Source organism: Venturia canescens, chromosome 6 (genome assembly GCF_019457755.1).
Source record: "Venturia canescens isolate UGA chromosome 6, ASM1945775v1, whole genome shotgun sequence".
NCBI classification, from domain to species: domain Eukaryota; kingdom Metazoa; phylum Arthropoda; class Insecta; order Hymenoptera; family Ichneumonidae; genus Venturia; species Venturia canescens.
In genome coordinates this window covers 6,646,371-6,666,134 of record NC_057426.1, presented here as the reverse complement: position 1 = coordinate 6,666,134, position 19,764 = coordinate 6,646,371, and the positions used below count along the sequence as shown (strand labels likewise).

Below are 19,764 nucleotides of genomic sequence, written 5' to 3'. Positions count from 1 at the left end.
CTCCATGTTCGGAGATTCTCGAGAGTCTTCTTCGATCTTAGTCCAATCGGGCTTCCCACCCTGCCACGGTACATCGTGCCCAGTATACAGGTATGTGTGCCTGACAAACTAGCGAGCATTGCTCGCGCCGTCCATTCCTCTACATAAACGGAGGATTGCGGAGCTTGCAACAATCCGAATCAACTGGCCTTGGAGCGACCTGATTAAATGGCGAGCGGAAATTCATTAAACTTTCGTCGGATCTCGTGGACTGATGGACTTCGTGTCTTCGCGCTCGCTTCGCTTTCTTTCTGCTCGCTGTCGAATTTCTGCTTTGAAGCTTATTTTTTTCGCGTGCATGCTATTCGTGCAGAGTTTGAGTTTTTGAGCGGTGCTCGAGGTTCAACAATTCCATAGGATTCGTCGGGTTGAAGACGATTTCATCGAGTGAAACTGCTTCGTATGTTAGGTTTTTTGAAAAAATTGAAAAAAAAATACGATTTTAACCATTTTCAAGCACTTTCAACGTCTCAACATTCATCAACTCTCAAAAGGCTTATGTGAAATCATAAGCCTTGCACATACTTCAACGCTTTATTGTTTCGAATCCCTTCATATGTGCTTTTACGAAACGATCAACAACTTTTCATGGTAGTACAAGCGCGCAACGACGACGAGCATTAAAACGAGGAGGTTTGCGTGCGACAAGGGCAAAATGAAATGTGAAATTGTTTGGTGTAATGTAGAAGAAAATGTAAATTTTCATGAAGATACCATCAAATCTCTTGTACAATGCTCGTTTCGCATTCGTAAAGACTTGCAACTTGCACGATAGTGGTCCCATAATTTCGAAAATGCGAGTCTGAACGGTTGACTGTTTGTTTTCACTCCGAAATTTCGAATATTGTTAATATCACGACGGAGAAAACTAAGAAGCGAAAAATGAGAGCTCCTTTTCGGAGTGCTCGATTTGCACGATTCCATCTATCAAGGTTCACTCGGTGTCAGCACAAATCGAGAGCTGCGCATAGTTTGGTTAGTTCGATACTGTACGGATTGCATAGGAAATTGCTGCGATTTGATTAAATTTCTCGTCCAGAATGAAACATTCGACGTGTCATATTCGCTGAAAAAAATGTAATTAAGAGTCTCGCGAGTCGAGGGTAGAAAAAATTGAAAAACGTAGCATTCCATCGCTTTGTCTTCCGTTCAACATATCGATTATTCGATCGCCCTGGCATTCGTTGGCTCAATGAATTGTTCACAACTGTTACAATGGGGCTGGAACGTTCAGTCACAAATTAAATCAATTTTTTCACATTTTCTATAGTTACGTTTGAACTTTCGTATACTCCCCACATACGAGTACGCTTCATGAGTTAAATCACTTTGGTTTGTTCTGGTTTTTCGTAACATTGGTTGGAGGCTAAAACAAATAATGAACCGTGAAGTGATCAAGCCTGTGAAAATATTGTGAGAAAAAATACAATTGTAAAAATACCTTCAAAAACATTTTTCTGTGGCTTTTTTAAAAACGTTTTTCCTGCGGCTGACCATGCAGTAGAATCTGCAAAAAAACTCGCAAATTAAAGAGGAAAAATGTGTCGTAATTTCTTTCAAAATTTACTTAAGGGGGTCCCCTGCTTTAAAAAATCAAAAAACCTATTGTTTTCGGGAATGTTTTTGCATAGACGCGGAAATAACTCAGCATAACGAACTTTTCGATATGGGTTCAAGGATATTTCAAAAGTACAAAACCATACGATGCTGAAGTTTCCAACGTTGGAGTCCAACGAAATGATCTAAAAAACTGTCCAATAATTCCAGTAATTCTCCAATTTATTTCCAGTCGAATTTGTACTTTGTAGTTTTTTCAATCTACACAATTATGATTCGTGAAATAAAAAACTGATGGATAAATCATTTTATTTTCATTCATTTCGTTGGACTCCAACGTTGGAAACTTCAGCGTCGTAAAACCATTTCTTTAATGTGAGAAATACTAATTTGTACATGATTCATGCGCAAAAATTTACCGTCGAAATTTCTCAGCTACGTACAATGTGGAAATCGTAATTATTGTGTGCAACAAAAATTCCGAATTTTTTTCCCATTTTCATATATTATCCTTCCGTATGAATCTATAAAAACCTGAAAAAATTGCGAAATTCTATATTTTTAGAGAGTTTAAAAAAACGCTTCTAAACAATAAGAATATCACTTCAACGTGCTGTAAATAGATCCTTAAATAACATTTCTTTGTAATCATCATTATAATCGCGTTCATAGTCCTGTCTCTTGATATACTTTGCATATTGGAGTTAAATGATCGAGTCATCAAAAATGCAAATTGAAAAAAGCCATTTTTTTCAACAGAGGTGTATAAGATGAAACTTTTATTATCTCACTCGGTTGGTTATCATATGAAAGGACGTAAAATTCCAGTTCAATGCGGTAGTACAAGTGAAAATGATAAGCTTGCCAATAGAATCGATGAAAAAAAATAAGCAGCAAATGGTTGTCGAAATTTGACCATAGCCCACTTTCCATAGCAATATACATTCGATATAGGTTCGATAAACTGGAATCTCTCAATTGTATATTGAATCGTTGAATAACTCTCGTACGTTGCTAGCAATTTCCGTGGCCGGAGGGAACGCAGATTGCGAGAATCGTCAGTATCTGCGATAATTGAGTCGCTCTTCATTCTCGTTTCATCCTGCTGTTTGTTCGAGCATCTCGCTGAAACGCGGGCGATAAAGTGAAGAAAAGAATACTGCTGCTCCGGCGGCGTTCTTTTTCATCCAGACAATCGAGGATTTACGCACTTATAATGTTATCGTATACACTCTCGTGGAATGTTAACCCTCACCCCGATTTCTCTTCGCGTATATACTCCATTCGCGGCACGAATGTCCAAGAAATCGTGGAACCCTCGCTCCCGCGCTCTCGATAAATTTATGTCCAGGCACTCACCGCAAAGCTTTTCCCACGGAAGTGAAGTTGTACAAAATAGAGGCACACGCCTGTATAAATTATTCGCCCTGAGTAAGCCCGTAAAACCAACAAAACATTTTCCTCTCTACGATGAGAATTCGAAATGTTACCGTACCCGCGAGTTTGCAGCAAGTTCATGCCCTTTTAAAGATGCGAGTAAGTTTTCATCGGAAAAGGATTACCAGAATGCATGAGGATGAAGCAAACAATTTTTATTCTGTAGCATTAACGTTCTTACCTCTAGAAATTTTAAGATCCGCGACGTCTGAAAGAAATGCTAAAATCTTCGCGTCTGCTCACTCGAGTGCAGTTGGGAAAGAATAATAAAAAAAGAAATCAGAAAACCACGGCTGTGAATACTCAAGACTTTTTATCGTTTCAACCAGACATGACGAAACATATTTTCAAATATGACAAAATCAGTATCAGGAGAATGCCAACATTAAAAAAGACAAAATCGAACCTCAATTTGAGGAAAAATGCAGTCAAAATAGTTTTTAAAGGTACAATAATATGCTTCTGTCAAAACATCAATAAGAAAAATGACGCGGAACACTCGAAAACGTACTCGTAAACCTTCAGTATTTTGGCAAATTTAAAAGTGATTAAAATATTATAGTAATCGATGAATTTTAACATGAAATAGTGATTTTTACTACAGACCTGCCCAGTTTCCACCCGACAAAACTACTCGAAATAAAGAGAAACGACGTTAAGAATTGGAGGAAAAGACCAGCACAAGTGCTGCACTCTTCCTCCCACGACGAATGTGACAGTTTTCAAGCTCACTATACAATTGAATTTATAATTCTACGTACAGCAACTGCATGAAATTCCAAGTTAATTGCTCAGCTGACTTAAAGGCTTTCTCTAATAGCCGTTTGCAGAATGCAGCTGCAATCGATAAAAATGCATTTTCCATTAAAAATAAAGAATTCTGTGCTACTTGAGGGTGAATTTTTGTTATGAATATTTTTCGATCGTGCGACGTTTAGCAAGCCATAGCGAATAAATACTGGGCTTTCGAAAACGTCAAAGTCCATAATACATTTTTTCCAAACCTGCCAAGTGCAAACCCTCTTACCTTGAAATCCTTTTTCACACATTATCGAGATCGTCGTACAGATATACAAATCCGTGCTGTTTGCCAGATTCGCGTTTGAGCTCTGACAAGCAATAAATATTTGATGGATGGTCCGTTAGTTTGATCCGTATGATCAGGGATCTTTGCTCACCATCTACATGCGTCGCGTTCGCCCCGTCCGTGCATTGCCGCTGGTATCATGAGAGTGAATCTTGCATCATACATATCAGCCTTGTAATTGAACTCTCGCGGCTCTCTCGAAGGGGGATCGATCGATCGCGCGAGCGATGCTCGCGCGTACACGCGTATGCTCCCTGGAACGAGGCAAACTCGGAGATGCGTTTATATGCAGCATCGGAGCGAATGTCACTCGTATAAACCAGATGTGCACTCGTAATACATTGTACATACGATTTAGCAGCCGTCACTCTCGCCCTTTCGGGCGACCGTAACGAATCGAATGACATTTACGTTTATACTTTTGCTCCGCAACTCTCCGATGTCACGCAATTGATATGCAGTGAATATGACTGAGCGACTAAAATTTTCGTGGTTAATGTACCATTTCAAATGGAATTCAAAATGCTGAATCAACGATATTTGTTAAGGTATAATCACTTTAAATATAAAATATCGCATTAGAGGGCGAGGAAGGGAAAACACAAAGGTAAATGGATCGAGAAAAAAGTGTTAATAAAAAGACAGAAGGCTACGACAGAACTCCGAAATAAGCAAATGTGGAACTATACGAGTGCTCATTAACAATTTCGTTCAACCTTTAACGTCTATGTCTTCATTACTGGTAAGACAATCGTCTTGAATTTTTTTTTCCAAACCTTCATTATATACTTCATTGTTATTGTGTACTTTTTCATAAACTTCGTAAGAAGCGTTCATTCGTTATATGGAAAGACAAACGTTTTTTTACGCATAGTTTCCACAACCCCTGTGTATTTTTCTTCATATTTAAGCACCTTTATCTCAATAACCGATAAGACGAACCCTTTAAAATTTGAGTAAAGAATTTTGAAGCTTCAATTTTGACAAAATTCATTTCGTTTCGAAATAATAATTTAGTTAAAATTTAACTTTTACAATGCCAACTTTGAAAATTTAAATTCTATAAAAGTTTCTTAATTGTTACGAAAATTTCTTCGACGTAATTTTTTTCAATGTATTTTTTCCGCATACTGGGAACTAGTGATTGACCGAGGTAACGAGAAAAAAAATATAAATATTTGTTCGAAAAATCGTGTATGGAGCCATTACACACATATCTGATCCTGTTTGAAGTCGTGTCTGACTTTGTCGTTCCCAAAATCGATCTCTCCCATCAGATATACGCAGCACCGATCGACCAATGAAATGGCGTACGCAAATTGCGAGTTTCTCTCGACTAAACCCTTTGCCTCGGGTAGATGGAATGAGCGAGAACCTTGTCTCTTGACCCCATCGACGATCGGCGATACACGAACCCGGCACGTCTCATGATACGGTCGTAAAATTCTTTCGACTTTTTTTATTTCTCGTTTATCTTTGTCTCGGTGCAACATTCGTTCAGATGTGTAGTTGCATATATGAAAAAGAATATAAAATATTGAAGGAAAAACGAGGTTCACGAAAGAAAACGATTTTTACGCATAATTCTTACGTGAAGTTTTTCGAAATTTATTCTCAAACGTTTTTATGCTGGAAGCAAATTGTTTGCAAGAGGAATTAGTTTTTCAATTAGGCTTACTCTAAAGATCAATAAAAACTCGAACAATTTCGAACTTTTTCCCTCAAGCGCGTCATTTTCTAAGCAAACAATTAGAAACAAGTGTACGACCTTAATACAGACACTACAATTGAATTTATCGCGTATACAACAATTTTTTGCCTCGTTTAGAAAGATTTTTCAAGACTTTCGCTCAATGGTAAATGAACAAAGCGATAGACAAAAGACACGTGAAACGTATTAATGATATCAGTCTTCTGATAAACGAGCCTATTTCAAAGTAGACTGTAGAGCCGTGCAACGTAATTGTTCGAACGTTCTCCGCACCTTGTTAAAAGAGCTCACGCGGAATGCACTTCCTCACACTCGTCCTCCAAACTCCATCCGAGTAATTCAAAAGGACGTCGTCGCATTCTTCGTAGTCATAATTCCTTAAAATATTTCTGCTTTGAGATTTTCCCGACGATGGGTAGAAGCTCCCAGATGGGGGGTTCCATTCTAAAAATTACAGTTTTCGTGCTCGGATTGACCGCTATTGGATCGTGCGCCAAACTCGATGTGGTGGTGGAGTGGAGATATTTAGAATTTGACTATCCTACCCCAGCTGAAGAAGCCTTGGCTATTCAGGATGGTACTTACAATTTTGAGAGAGCCATTCCCATCGACTCCATCGTTACGCCGGGTAAGAGTGATTATTGATTCAGTGAATAAAGTAACATTGTGCCAAAAATCATGCCAATTTTATCATTCATGCAATTTTAAGGGGCAGATATTTCTCCTCTGAATTTATCATTTCTTCGATGAATTGATAAAACACCAAAAAACAATTCTTGGATAGAATCGTCTCGGATTTTGGAGTGGGATTTTGTCAATGATTTTCTTAGAGTAGCGATTTTTCCACATCATTCGGTGTGTCGAGGTCACTGTCCTTGAGTCTGAGATTGACATCAGTAAAATTTTTCGTCGTAAATCTTCCATTTCATGGATCATTGCAATTGCGATTGAAAAATTGAAAAATTTCGATTGAAAACGATGAAGAATTTTTTCAGAACCTGTCCCAATTATTATCGCCGTTCGGGTATAATTATGCGGGACGGAACCGGTAGTCGAAGTGGCTAATTATTGATTCATTTATGCTCTTAACGACAGAGTCGTTATTGTCAACAGCAATCAACTCTAATTCCCTCATTTCTACGAGAGCAATGTGTCTTGCGCTATAAATAATCAATTGACGTTACTCTTGAACTTTTCAGACTTGACAAACCCCTGGAAAATGATTATTTTTTTCGGCCATTTTCCAACTTATTGCTCCGAATAAAATAGCCCGACAAAATCATCGTGTTCCAGTCGTTTCGGCCGAGGCTGAACAACGAATCAAATGTTTGATGATCTTCGGCATGAAAGATAAAAAAAAAAAAACATTCTCAGACCCAAACAAATCCAAGCCACGTCCATGACTATTTGATCATGTCCATTGTTATGAGTTAGTTAATCTTTTCTTATCGTTAACCGGCTCCGGTCTCCCCACATTTTATCGTTTATCAGAGGGCAAGATGTTTCTGACGATCCGAAGACAAACGGGTGTCCCGGCCAGTTTAACGGTAGTGAATCCGGATAAACTAGGTAAGGGTGGTGGTCCATTGCTGAAGCCTTATCCTGATTGGGCCTCGGCGAATACAGAAGATTGTGAGAATATCATCGGAACGTATCGCATGGATGTGAGTTCCCCTTTCAGCACAAAATCTTGAAAAATTTCTTTTTCAACGTTTCTGCATCATACTTTTGGCATTATATTCAACCTGAAATAAAAATCATTTGTTTCAAGTTTTCATAATCTCTGTATTAACATTATTGACGTACGTGCAGCTAGACCAGTGCAATCGTCTTTGGGTTATCGACTCTGGAAACGTAGGGGATGAGAACGTGTGCCCACCGAAGATATTGGCGTTCAATGTCACATCGGATAAATCGATCGCGAAGATTGTGATACCAGAGAACGTTGCGAAAGGCGAAAACGGAAAAACACAGTTTGAGAATATCGTCGTCCAAAATGAGGACGCCGATTGTGCGAAGACTACTGTAATTGTATTTTGTTTTTGGTATGAAATTTATAACGGTCATGAATTTTTCACACTCTATTCCGAGGTTGAATAGCCGAATAGACGCCTCAGCATAATTCTCATTCGCAGCTCATTAGTTTGTAATGTGACATAAAAAATTCGATTTCTGATGTCGGGCATTGTGTCAAGGATAACTTATTTCAAAATGATTCGATGCATGTGTGATATCGTTTGTGAAATAAAAATAGATGAAAAAGCGAGTTACGTACGAACGGGAAGGCTCAAAATATGGAAAATATTAAAACGCATTTTGGTAACTGTGAAGTTGGTAGTTCGAAGCAAAGGTTATAAAAATGGGCTCGTGTGAAAAATCGTAATCGTGTGAATGCTTTAAGGACGTTGCAAGGAGGCAAAATTATTCCACGTTCAAATAATCAGCTCACAAGGCACACGCTTTGTCTCTAATTTGTAGATTTATTTAGCGGATTCGGCAGGAAATGGCATAGTGATACACGACGGCAAAGACTTCTGGCGAGTTTCAAGCTCTGCTTTCGAGCCTGATCCGAGTGCAACAACGTTCACCGTTGCTGGCGATAAAACGGTCATCAACTCTCATGGCGTTTTGGGTATGGCTGTAACGGAAGAGCCAAGTCCGTTTGACCGCCACATGTACTTCCGACCGTTGTCGTCGTACTACATGTACGACACGAAACTAGAGGATTTGAAAAATTATAAAAAAGATTCGAGTGAACTTCCAGTGAAAAAATTACCAGCCAAATTACCAGGGCAATCGATCACTCACTCATTAGCCAAACAGCAAATCCTTTTCTTCAGCTCAGTGAAGGACAGCTCGATCTTGTGTTGGAATCGTCAGAAAGAATTCACGTCGTCGAACATCGTACGTAAGACAGGAATTGAGAGAAAAGTTAATTTCACCAGAATTACCATTGACAAATGCGAATTCACCATTCACAAATATCTTGTACGAAACACATAATTAGGGAGCACGATGAAAGTCGATTAATCTGATTTCAGGGACTGGTGGAACAGAATTTCGTAGATCTCCAATGGGCATCTGGTGTGAAAGTGCTTTCAAATAATGGCACTGAAAAAATGAAGCTCTGGGTGCTCACCAATCGCTGGCAAGATTTCCAAAACCAAGAAATCCCCCCAACAATTCCTCACGATCCCAATTACTACGAATTCGTACACAGCAATTTTAAGATTCTGACTGGTGAGGTCAGCGAGCTTATTAAAGGGACAGTTTGTGAATAATACGTAAAAGCGAATTTGTGAAAAAATACAATTTCATTTTGATTAAAGGCATGTTTTCTAATTGTCGTCGCACGTCAAAGCAGAATGTGATTCTCATTTTATTTATTTTCATCTTTCATCAATTGATTATCTGGCTACTTGGCCGAGTCCAATACTCGGTTAGGCGATCACTTACAATTAGTTATGAACTTGCTCGTGAATCAATTTTAACGATAGTTGAGGCTCAGTTTTCCATAGTTTCTCATAGTGATGGAAATTCATCGAATGAGCAAATTTCAAATCACTTTCAATAGATCGCAACGCCGTTATCGTGTTGTGTTTTCAAATCGGGATTTTGACTCTCCCTTTGCCAAAGCAATTCAGTAAGTTTCTTTAACGTTTTCCTCTTCGATTACTCAAAAGCAAAAAAATCGTCACACCAATCAAATGTAAATTAATTCGGACTTCAATATTTCAACGTCGCTTCAAATTGACGTTTAACACAAGACAGGTAACAGGAATAAACGTTGGAAAGGAATCGTCGTTACTGCGACGTGATGAAAAAATGAACGAGGAAAGTGGTCGATCAAAACTGTATTTATTCACACATTTGATTCGGATCATGATCGATCATGAAGAGCCACAACGATCGCACGTCCTCACTTCTCGTACGTAACTTCATTCACATGTGGACGCAATTATCGTAGCGAATACATTCTCCGGTCTTCGTATTTCTCACGTATCCATCGACGCAGCGGCAGTCGTATTCGCAGTACTATGAAATGAAAAAATCGAATGGTAATTACTGATTTTTTAAAGAGTGTGAAATTCATTGGAACCTTGAATAAAAAGGCACAAAAATTTTCATCACTTTCATGATTTTAATCTTTATAAAGTATGCTTTTGAATATCGACTGGCTGATCATTATTTTAATATGAAATCAAACTAACCTTGGTCTGAATGCCACAAAGGCGATGTCCAGGGAAGTCACAGCTCGGTTCGCACCATCTTCCGCATAGTACTCTTATCGAGTGAGGCCTGCACGTTCGAACGATCTCGGCCTCACACAATTCTAGAAGAAATTTTCGAATTTTGAGCCTCGCAAAGATAGCAAAACAAAGAACGAGTAAATGCAACAAACTGCAAACTAAGAAATCCTTGGAACGTTGAGTTATTTTTTGATCGTGGACAACTTAAAAAAAGCCTTTAAAATAATATTCGTGTATGAATTTCAGGATGAAAATATTTTTAAATAATGAACTTACGAGTGCAAACGAGGGCGATCACAAGCGCTGTAACAAAGTGCGATGACATGTTGATTGTGTTGAGAGCTCAATCGGACTATGTCGGCCAGTGCTGTGAGCCTGTATTTATATGAGCATATTGGGCAATAAAGGTATCAATTGTCACGCCGCTCAATATTCTCACAAGTGTTCCAAAACACCTAAAACTAACACGAATCATTTTTTTTCTCAATTTATCTCTGTCCCATGATCACGTCGCCATTCTCTGGGCTAGTAGGTGAGCTGAGCAAATTTACGGATTAAACTCGTGTATTCTCGTTGGATATTTGAACTTTCCAGAAGTTTATCAAATACAAACGCCGAAGATCTGCAGTTGGCTTGTAAGCATTAAGATAGCGATCAATCGAAAAAGAATAAGCCCATGACCAATGTCGAATCGAATCCCGAAATCGATTAGTCTATAAACGAAAAAAAAGTTTCGTTGCCCAGTCGAGTGTAAAACCATTCGTTATTTATCGAGAATTGTAAAGACTGCCGAGATAAAAGCGTTATTTAATGAGTGTCGCCAAACTCGTACATTAATTTCAGAAGTCTTTGATCTCTTCAGGCAGTTTTTCTTTTGTTTCTCGGCAAGTGGTGAAGGATCAGAACGCGATTACTCCGGCGATAGCTGTCAGGTAATTTTCCAGTAGACGAGCCAGCTCGCTCTCCTGTGCCTTTTTTTCCTCATCGAATTCTCTAACCTGGCAAAATGTATTGTTTTATTTCATCTTTCGACTTCTAAGAATTCGTATTTTCCTAATGATGGGGCGATGGTACACCAACCATAGTAAGTCCTTCGACAATATTCCAACGTCTTTACGGGTCATTTCAACCGACGAGAGACGCCACGGGATCATCATCATTGGAGGATGGTGCTCTCCCCAAAGCCACTTTGACAAGTTGAGCTCCCGGGCAATGTTGGCAAAGTTACTCGATAAATCGACGCGAAATAATTTTTGGTGATACTTTGCGGTTGACGATGAATAGTAAAAAAATGTAGAAAAATTCGAAAGTTTCTGTGCTCGAATTGAGAATATTTTTTATCATTCACCAGCAAAGAGCGAAACCTTGAGAGCCTTGCACGTAATTATGGGATAGCTTTCTAAAGAAAACGTGGGATTTTTGAAAAATTCGTGTAGAAAAACCTTTCGGCGGGACACAGCATCCTCAAAGCAAATTAGCTGACTTCGAAAGGCTTCAAAAGTGCCTTTCGACGCGCAACAAGCGCAGAAAGTTGGCAATATACACGCAAAACGAAAAGTAAAGAAAAACAGGAGTGAAGAAGTCAAGACAAAAAGCGCAAAAAGCAGTCTGAACTGAAAACGATTCAGAACGAAATAAAATGCCAAGTTTTACTGCAAATGGTACTCCGTGTAAAGAGAAGCAAGGATCAAGAGCCGCTCAAATCCGGAAGCTGTTGAAATCGAGGATGTTCCGAAAAGCCACGCGTTTGCGGTAAACTACGGAATCTCGAATCGTGTCTCCTTGTATCTCACATTTCGAGAGGCTTTCATCAGATTCAAGCTTTCTTCATTCAGTTGAAAACTTTAATGATCAACTGTAAGTTCTCTGGAAAAGGTTGAGGAAGCGAAGAGACCGTGCTGTCAAGAGCGAATGGGAAGCATTGGTGGTGTACGTGAAAGGTTATGAAATTCGCGTGCTTTCAAAGAGAAGGAAGAGAAGGAAACTAAATAAGCGACTAAAAATGTGCTCGCATTTGAAAAAACGTTAAATTTGTGCATCACGCTTTTCCTCTTAGTTTTATATTCGTCGTTCGCCCTTTCTTATCGTTGTGATTCGCCATACCAAATTCCTTGAGATTTTACAGTCAATTATAAATAAAGCTTCTTCATGTTCAACCTTATTAAATAAAAATGAAGCTCAATTTTGTTATTAATCGGGGGCCCTGCTTTAGACAGTTGAAAAATCGGTTATTTTCGCAAGTGTTTTTAAAATTGACTGAAATAACTCAGCATAGTGAACTTTTCGGTATAGTTTCAAGGATATTTCAAAAGTACAGAAACATTTTTTTAATGTAAAAAGTACTAATTTGTACATGGTTTATGGGCCAAGCCTGGCTGTCGAAGTTTCTCAGCTGCGTACAATGTGAAGATCGTAATTATTGTGTGCAACAGAAATTCCAATTTTTTTTTCCATCTTCATATAATTTGCTTCTATATGAACCTATAAAAACCCGAAAAATTGCGAAATTCTATATTTACAGCACGTTGAAGTGATAATCTTCTTCTTTAGAAGTATTTTTTTTCAAACTCTCTAAAAAATATACAATTTCGCAATTTTTTCGAGTTTTTATAGGTTCATATGGAAGGAAAATATATGAAAATGGAAAAAAAAAATTGGTATTTTTGTTGCACACAATAATTACGGTCTCCACATTGTACACAGCTGAGAAATTTGGACAATCAGACCTTGGAGCATAAACCATGTACAAATTAGTGTTTCTCGCATTAAAGAAATGTTTTTGTACTCTTGAAATATCCTTGAAATTATACCGAGCGGGAGGCCGCCTTAATCTTGGGTGCTCGCGCCCAAATCAATATCCATTTCTTAAAAAGCCTCATCACATCGGTATTCACAGAAATTTTGAAAAAATTGCAATTTTTTTGTAATAGAATTCATAGATAGAAAAAAAAATATCGCTCACCCGACAGACTAAACTTTATTGTTTTAATCTCATCCATCTAAAACAACAAGCAATATCAGGAGGGAAAAATTCATCGAAGCATTCTGATGGCTCCGGGATTGAAATGATGTTTTCCAACGGATTCATGTATGGGTGATGTCTGTTTGTAACCCTTCAAAATCTGACGAATGTGGAAGAGAATAAAAAGAGGGCGAAAACGGATGATCGATATCGTTTGTATACGACTCGAATCGCGGGTTGAAGCTGCTCGCGCCCGTGAGTTCAATCGTTCGCTAGAATAGCCGCGTTTTCGTCAAACGCCAAATAATTAATCCCGATCCATTGTCAGGCGGCAACGGTGTTACACACAAAGAGGAGAAACACGCAACAGAGAAGAGCAAACGCGTAACAAAAAAGAGAACGCGGGGGAGTAGTGAAAAAACATGGGTAAAGCTGAGCGTCTGCACACGTGGCGTGTGCTAAAATTGCGAAAGGGCAGCCCTTCAGCGCAGTATACATCACCAACGCTCTCGTTATCGAAATTCGTTCGTGCGTTCATGCGCCTCGGTTGAATTGTGTAAAATGGAAGCCGCTAAAAAAACAACCCTTATGCGCGTACGTAAACGCATACACGCGTCACAAAAGGGAAGAATACGTCGAGCGTCAAACTTGCCAGAATAGACGCACGGATTTTTCAAATTCCATCACGTTTTTGCACGTTTGAAAATGTTTTGGTTTACCCTTTTCTCCACACTTTCTCTCTCTCTCTCTCTTTCTATCTACGGGACTTTTGTTTTCATTATATTTCCTCTCTTTAAACGGGTCGTCGAATTCGCGGTTTTCGCTCGGAAAATGGAATGGGAAATTAATTTGTCGCTCGGGTAAACCACCACCCGCATGATGACTCATCCCTCCCAGCCGCCCTCTCTTTCCCTTTCTTTCTCTGCGTGCGTATATTTCCGATTCTCTCTGGGAAGCGGCATTACACAGCTCACCCGGGAATCCTTTTTAGAGTACGTATATATCTTGAATCGAGTGTAATGCTCTTCCTCGTTTTGGCCCTTTGCTTATTCGCTAATGAAGAATTCATTCAACGATCGTTAAATAATTCGAGCTTAACGAGATATCAATGGCCCGGTAATTGAGATATCACTACGACACCTTAAATTCGCATATCTTTGCATAATTTACACTGCGTTAACGCCGGCATTCCATCGACTAAACGGAGAACATTGTTTGTTGTCGCTTTATCTCGTATTTCTTGATCCCTCAGACTTTATTTTTAATAATCATTTTTTTTTCTTGTCTTTTTTTTCTTTGGACGGTGAAAATGTCTGTGGGAAACTAGAAAGCAAAATGCGGCTAAAAATTTGAAGCTGAAAGTCTCGACGCACGCTGAATAAACTGCGCTGAAAACAAAGTTGAAAATTATAACTGGCAGCTTGGGGACTCACCGTAGAGAACGCATTCCGGTGTTGGCACGTCCCATTGATCGAAAATGCAAGTCGCGATTTTATGACCCTTCAACCTGCGACCTTCGTCGCACGAGAAGACCGTTTGTCTGGTACCGTCTTCCAGTATTCTTTCGACCAAGTTTCCCCACTCGGGTGGTTGGGCGGGTTGACACTCCGGAAGCAGCGACCCTGCAATATTACAAAGCAATTTCATCTCTCGAAACGAAAAGGATCGAAGTTCAATAACTTTTCGAATTTTAACGTTGAATCTGTGGTACGTTATTCTTGCACCTTCTTGTTATTTCATTGTCTCGATGCCGAGCTCGGAGAGAGGAAGGGGAGCGAAGAAATGAAGGCTCCAATTGAGTAGAATTCTTGAATTGAGTTTTAGCGGGGAGTGCGATATACTCGCGATCTTTTCGTAAATCGAGTGGGAATCAATTGGAGTACAGAAATATTGCGGTGTTCGTATTTACTCCGCGCTCCCTTAAGAAGAATGAAAATTGAATGGAAGCACGAATGAGCGAGAAGCAGTCCGCAACGAAGCTGAAATCCAATCAACGTGAAGTGGCAAAGAATCTTCAAATATATTTCGAAACAAACTCGAGTAAAGCAAGCACTCTGCTGAACAAGATGTAGAAAAATACTGGCAGGAATCACGGCGCGCAACATCGAGCATTCTATAAAGAGTTTACAACTTTATTTCTCCCTCGATATCGCTCGATACGCAATGGGTTAGAATTCCATGAATATTCATTCGGTTACTCAAGTCAGATCAAACAATTTCTTAAGAATATTCTCGAGTAAAATATCATTGCATGGCGTCTGTTAGGCGCCGCTCATTAAAAATGTAGTTTACGATCTACGAGCCGTGCGCGTACCATCGAAAAACACACTCTTTTGCTTCTTTATTGATACTTTTATCGTGCTCGAATATTTTGAAGAAATCATCAGCCAAAAATCGACCAACTCCCGTTGGAAAACTCTCGTCCATATTTTAAGAACGAATTTTACGATATTTTAACGAGTATATGCTGCATTGGTATAATCATTCGACACTAGAGTGTCGTAAAAATAGAAAAAAAAACAGTGTGCTTCCCGATATTACGTGGCAGTAATCGTGCGCTGATACGAGGAAAAATATCAGCCGACGAAACGTTACTTTGCGGTAAACGTAACGTGATTTAACCAACGAAAACCAATCGCCAAAGAATTAGTCGAGAGGTTTGGTTCGGGTGGGGAAACGAAGTGGCGAATACAAGTTTCGAAATTAAGGGGTCTACCCTAATTAGAGGGGCAAAAAAGACAGTTTTATAAAATGTGTCGGCCTAAAAAATACGCTCTTAAAATACACAAAAAACTTTTTATATTTATTTTAGCCAGTTTTCGTACAGAAAAAGTGGAGGAGAAGACAGGCTCAAAAAAAAAGATGAGTGCGTGCGCTGTTGATAAAATCTCTGGAACGGATGATGGGAGAAAAAAATGGTTGTAGATTCGATATGGCTGTAGCGCATATCATACGATTTTTGGTTTTTTTAAAAACGACAAAATCGCGGCCATTTTTCCAAAAACTACGAAAAAGCACGTTTTTTTCATCGTTTTTTGCAAAAAAAAAAATAGTTCCGCTCAAAATTTCAAAATTCGTATGACATGCGCTGTAGCTATAGTCATAAAAAACATGTGGTAAAATTTTGGTAAGGATCGCGGTTGCATGGTCTCGGAGATTTTATCAACGGGAGTCGTCCAAAAACCTAATTTTGAGAAAAACGCGTTTAAACAGAGGCAGGTATACGCAGATCTTTACAAAATTTTAGTATGATACTTTTAAACATGTATACCTTCGAAAAACGCAATAAAAAAATCGATTTTTTGAAAATTCTAATTAGAAGCCTTTGGCTTCCGCAAGAAAGAAATCCGACGAACAGTGTTCTCCCTGAAATCGCTTTTCGAATCTCCTCGAGTCATATGTCCACGAAATATTCCGAAGCTCTGCTATCAAAGTTTGTTTTTTCCATCAGAATCGTAGGATTACGCATTTAAGAGTAAAGTAGAGTTAAGTGGATACGTCAGGTATTGGAGAACACGGTGGCTACCGGCAAAGCGATAAGCGTCGACGTTGCGTCGTGTGAGAAGCAATCTCGACTAAAGCAGACAGTTAATAGCCTAAAATCGCTCCCGGACTTTCTCTAAGCTATCGTTAAGCAGTGTGTTAAATTTTTTTTTATTCCGGAGCAGCGGTCATATGCGAAAATATAAATATTCATTCCGATCGATTTTTATTCGGGAAGAGATTTAACCATCGTAAAAATATGTTTATACATGTAGCCACGAGAATAAGAAGAGGGAGGAGATTAAATTTTAATAATCCTGAGGTAACATAATATATTTTTCGGCGGTCTTTGGGATAACAGCGTCTAATCGGCTCGCGGCGAAACTCTCCTCGCGTTAACCGCGAGAGCAATAACAAAGCCCTAGAATACTGCTCTGACGAGCTCTTCGGCATCAGTACCGCATTAAAGCGGAGACTTTCGAGTGTTGTAAGTTACTTTTTCCTTTCTTTCTCTCCCCCTCCCTCTTCCTCTCTCCTCTGCTATTCTTTTGGCTTCCTTTAAAAGTACAGCGAGGTCGGTTAAGCTCACAGTCGACCAGGACGTCCGCAGTTCCTACGGGGGACCTGCCCTCACCGCGGGTAATAGCTTTTGCTCGTTAAACCATCTTGGACCACCCTCTGGAGTCCGGCAAAACGTTATCGAAAATATCTCATACGAAAGCGAGTTGTACGCTCATCCAACGTCCATACCACAGGCTCCTGTCGTTTACCTTCGCCGAGTTTCGACAACCACATTTATGGAGGAAAATTACATACGCACATTACGAAATACGGGGGAACCGAAAAGCCCGCAGGATTTCTCCGGGCCACGTCAAACTCAACTTTCTGACCGAACAGTCAGAAACTTGAGTGAGAAATAAACATTTGAATTGGAAATCATTTGATCCAGGATGAAATTGTGTCCAGAGCACGATATGCCTTCTAAACATAATGAAATTCTGTAATTCGCTTAACAATTTATTCAACGCTCGATACCTTCTCCATGCCTCATAAATGTTTCTCATTTTTCTCATTTACACCGAGAACATTCTAGAGGAGAGTACTAAGTATCTCGGGGACAGTATATACGTACCGCATTGCAGCATTAATTCGAAGAGCAGTAATAAGAACATCCACCATGGTAAAAAGACCAATATTCATACCTTCTATATTCAAAAGACTCAAGAGTCTTTTTCTCTATGAGCATAGTAAAAAATGTTTTCAGTTACTTCAAATATTTGTAGTGTAAAGTATGCTCGGGCGACCCTCAAAAAAAACTATGTATGGTAAAATGTCTCACGTACTCGGTGTACATTCGTGTATTTATCATAGAATTTACCATGCTGACAGTGAAAATTTATAATTTACAATAAATTTTCACTTATCGGTAAGTGCTGACACGATGAATAACAATCGAAAACAAAATGACGTGCATCACTTTTTGCCATCCACATGAAGCTGTTTAGAATTGAAGAGACGAAAAATTGGAAAATTCAAAAAATAGGTGCTGTTGGTAATCGGTGCATAAATAGTTTGAAAATTCTTGAAAAATAATATATTCCTCATTATACGAAACGAATTAGTTTTCTTCGTGTATCGAATGCAAGGGAGAGTTCCGGTTTCGCAGTCTTGTCTCGTCGTTTCAATATTAGATGAGTTTCAAATTTACTGTGAAGGTTCGGAAGAACGACGGCAATTGTTAAGGCATCAAATTTCAATGAATACCCGCGGCTTTTATGAACAGCAGACTGGAGAATGCGTCGAGATACTGATACGCCAGTAATTACGGAATGCTAAATATTCATTCTCGGTAAATGGTCCCACAGGAAAATTTAAAGCTGAGTCGATATTCGATAAAGTTTCGCTGTATACTGTGAACACTAGAATAGTAGGGTGAGGAAACTGCGAAGGGAAGAAAAAGATTGAGAGCACTTTGCTCGGCATTTCGCAGCTTTCTCCTTCTCATTGGCCCTTTAATTGGTGCGGAATTCCAGCGAATCGAATTCATCGATAATTTTCACCGTCCCAAGAGTGTCGCAGCAATGGATACCGAAAGGCAAAAGCGAGTGTCGAATTTCACGAGGCTTCTCTCTCACACTCCCCTTCTTCTCATCCTTCTCCCTCGCAGCTTGCATTAATCGAATGGCCTAATGAGTGGAGCCACCACGATCGGTAATTAATATTCATCGGTGCGTGTACCGTGATTTTACCATCCACCGAAATTGCCCCTGCGGCGTTTCGGCGTTACACGTCTGTAACACCTCATCAATTTAATATACGAAATATACAAATTTGCACGGATATATTTACATTAGTTTGGTAAAATACTCGATAAAAAGTGTCGGTGCTGGCTCGGTTCTCGTGTTAATCGTCGGATTATCAAAACTTTTTGTTTTCATCATTCTCCAGGATTTAAACTCGGAACAAACGCGTTGAAGTAAAAATATTTATAATCCTCTCGCGTGACGTTTTCATCGTGATGAAAATAAAAGTTAATTCGTTATGAATTAAAACGCACAATTATTGTCCGCGGAAGCCACTTCCTTGCTCTAAACTCGCCACGTCGTCACTCCAGCTCTCGTTATTAAACTTTCTGACGGTGAAAAAAAAGAAAGGAGAAAACTCGAAGTACGAGACTCGAAAATAGCTCGGACAAGAGTTTCGATGCAACGCAATTTCCGCAGCTCAGTCACACGCGCAAATGTTTGGCTAACACTCCAATTGAACCACTGCAATAAAAAAGGTTTAAAAATCTCGGTTATGAGCTGTATACCAGCGAATCGTAAATTCGTCGAACGACAAGCCGGGACAAGCCGATGTCTCAATCGAGCGAAATCTCAAGGTAACGTAATCAATGATGAGTCGTGTATTAGGAAAAATTTATACGTATATTCGAACAAGAACGAATTCGAGAGGGAAGAAGCAAGCCAGAGCGAGAGCCGGGGAGTGAGAAAACTGAGAATCGTGGTTGGTTTCGCACTATGGGCGTACCTCGTATATTTCTCTCGATGGAGAAATATATTTTACGAGAGACACGCCGGCCAGAAGATAAAAATTCACGCAAAAGCTCTGAACGAGAGGTGAGACGCACGAGAACGACGAGAACTACATCTATACGTCTGTTTACAGGGCTTGTGTACAGATCCGACGCAACACGGCCTTTAAGAAGATTTACACTCTTCCCAATCACCGCAAAGCA

The 19,764-nt window shown here is 39.4% G+C and overlaps 2 protein-coding genes and 1 long non-coding RNA gene across 3 annotated transcripts in view; 1 reads left to right on the top strand and 2 right to left on the bottom strand.

Moving 5' to 3' along the window:
• Nucleotides 1-19,764, bottom strand: part of LOC122412365 (fibrillin-1-like) — a 92,066-nt gene that overhangs the window by 42,096 nt on the left and 30,206 nt on the right. Inside the window, exon 2 of the mRNA XM_043421833.1 lies at nt 14,477-14,665. Within this exon, the coding sequence (XP_043277768.1) occupies nt 14,477-14,665 (189 nt within the window). The remainder of the gene's footprint in view (nt 1-14,476; nt 14,666-19,764) is intronic.
• Nucleotides 6,130-9,191, top strand: LOC122412372 (major royal jelly protein 1-like). Its single transcript, XM_043421845.1, has 5 exons — nt 6,130-6,459; nt 7,323-7,495; nt 7,644-7,856; nt 8,310-8,735; nt 8,873-9,191. Exons 1-5 carry the CDS (start codon nt 6,243-6,245, stop codon nt 9,110-9,112), a joined length of 1,269 nt encoding a protein of 422 aa, XP_043277780.1. The 5' UTR covers nt 6,130-6,242; the 3' UTR covers nt 9,113-9,191.
• Nucleotides 9,710-11,518, bottom strand: LOC122412376 (uncharacterized). Its single transcript, XR_006261333.1, has 5 exons — nt 11,162-11,518; nt 10,914-11,079; nt 10,358-10,794; nt 10,043-10,164; nt 9,710-9,866 (listed from the first exon to the last, which is right to left on the bottom strand). It is a non-coding gene; the product is annotated as an uncharacterized lncRNA (long non-coding RNA).

Bases quoted from the DNA above. Each gene is read 5' to 3' on its own strand.
- LOC122412372 (XM_043421845.1), top strand. From the start codon at position 6,243: ATGGGTAGAAGCTCCCAGATGGGGGGTTCCATTCTAAAAATTACAGTT. The intron at 6,460-7,322 runs GTAAGAGTGATT...ATCGTTTATCAG, and splicing joins CGACTCCATCGTTACGCCGG to AGGGCAAGATGTTTCTGACG. The intron at 8,736-8,872 runs GTACGTAAGACA...ATCTGATTTCAG, and splicing joins AATTCACGTCGTCGAACATC to GGACTGGTGGAACAGAATTT.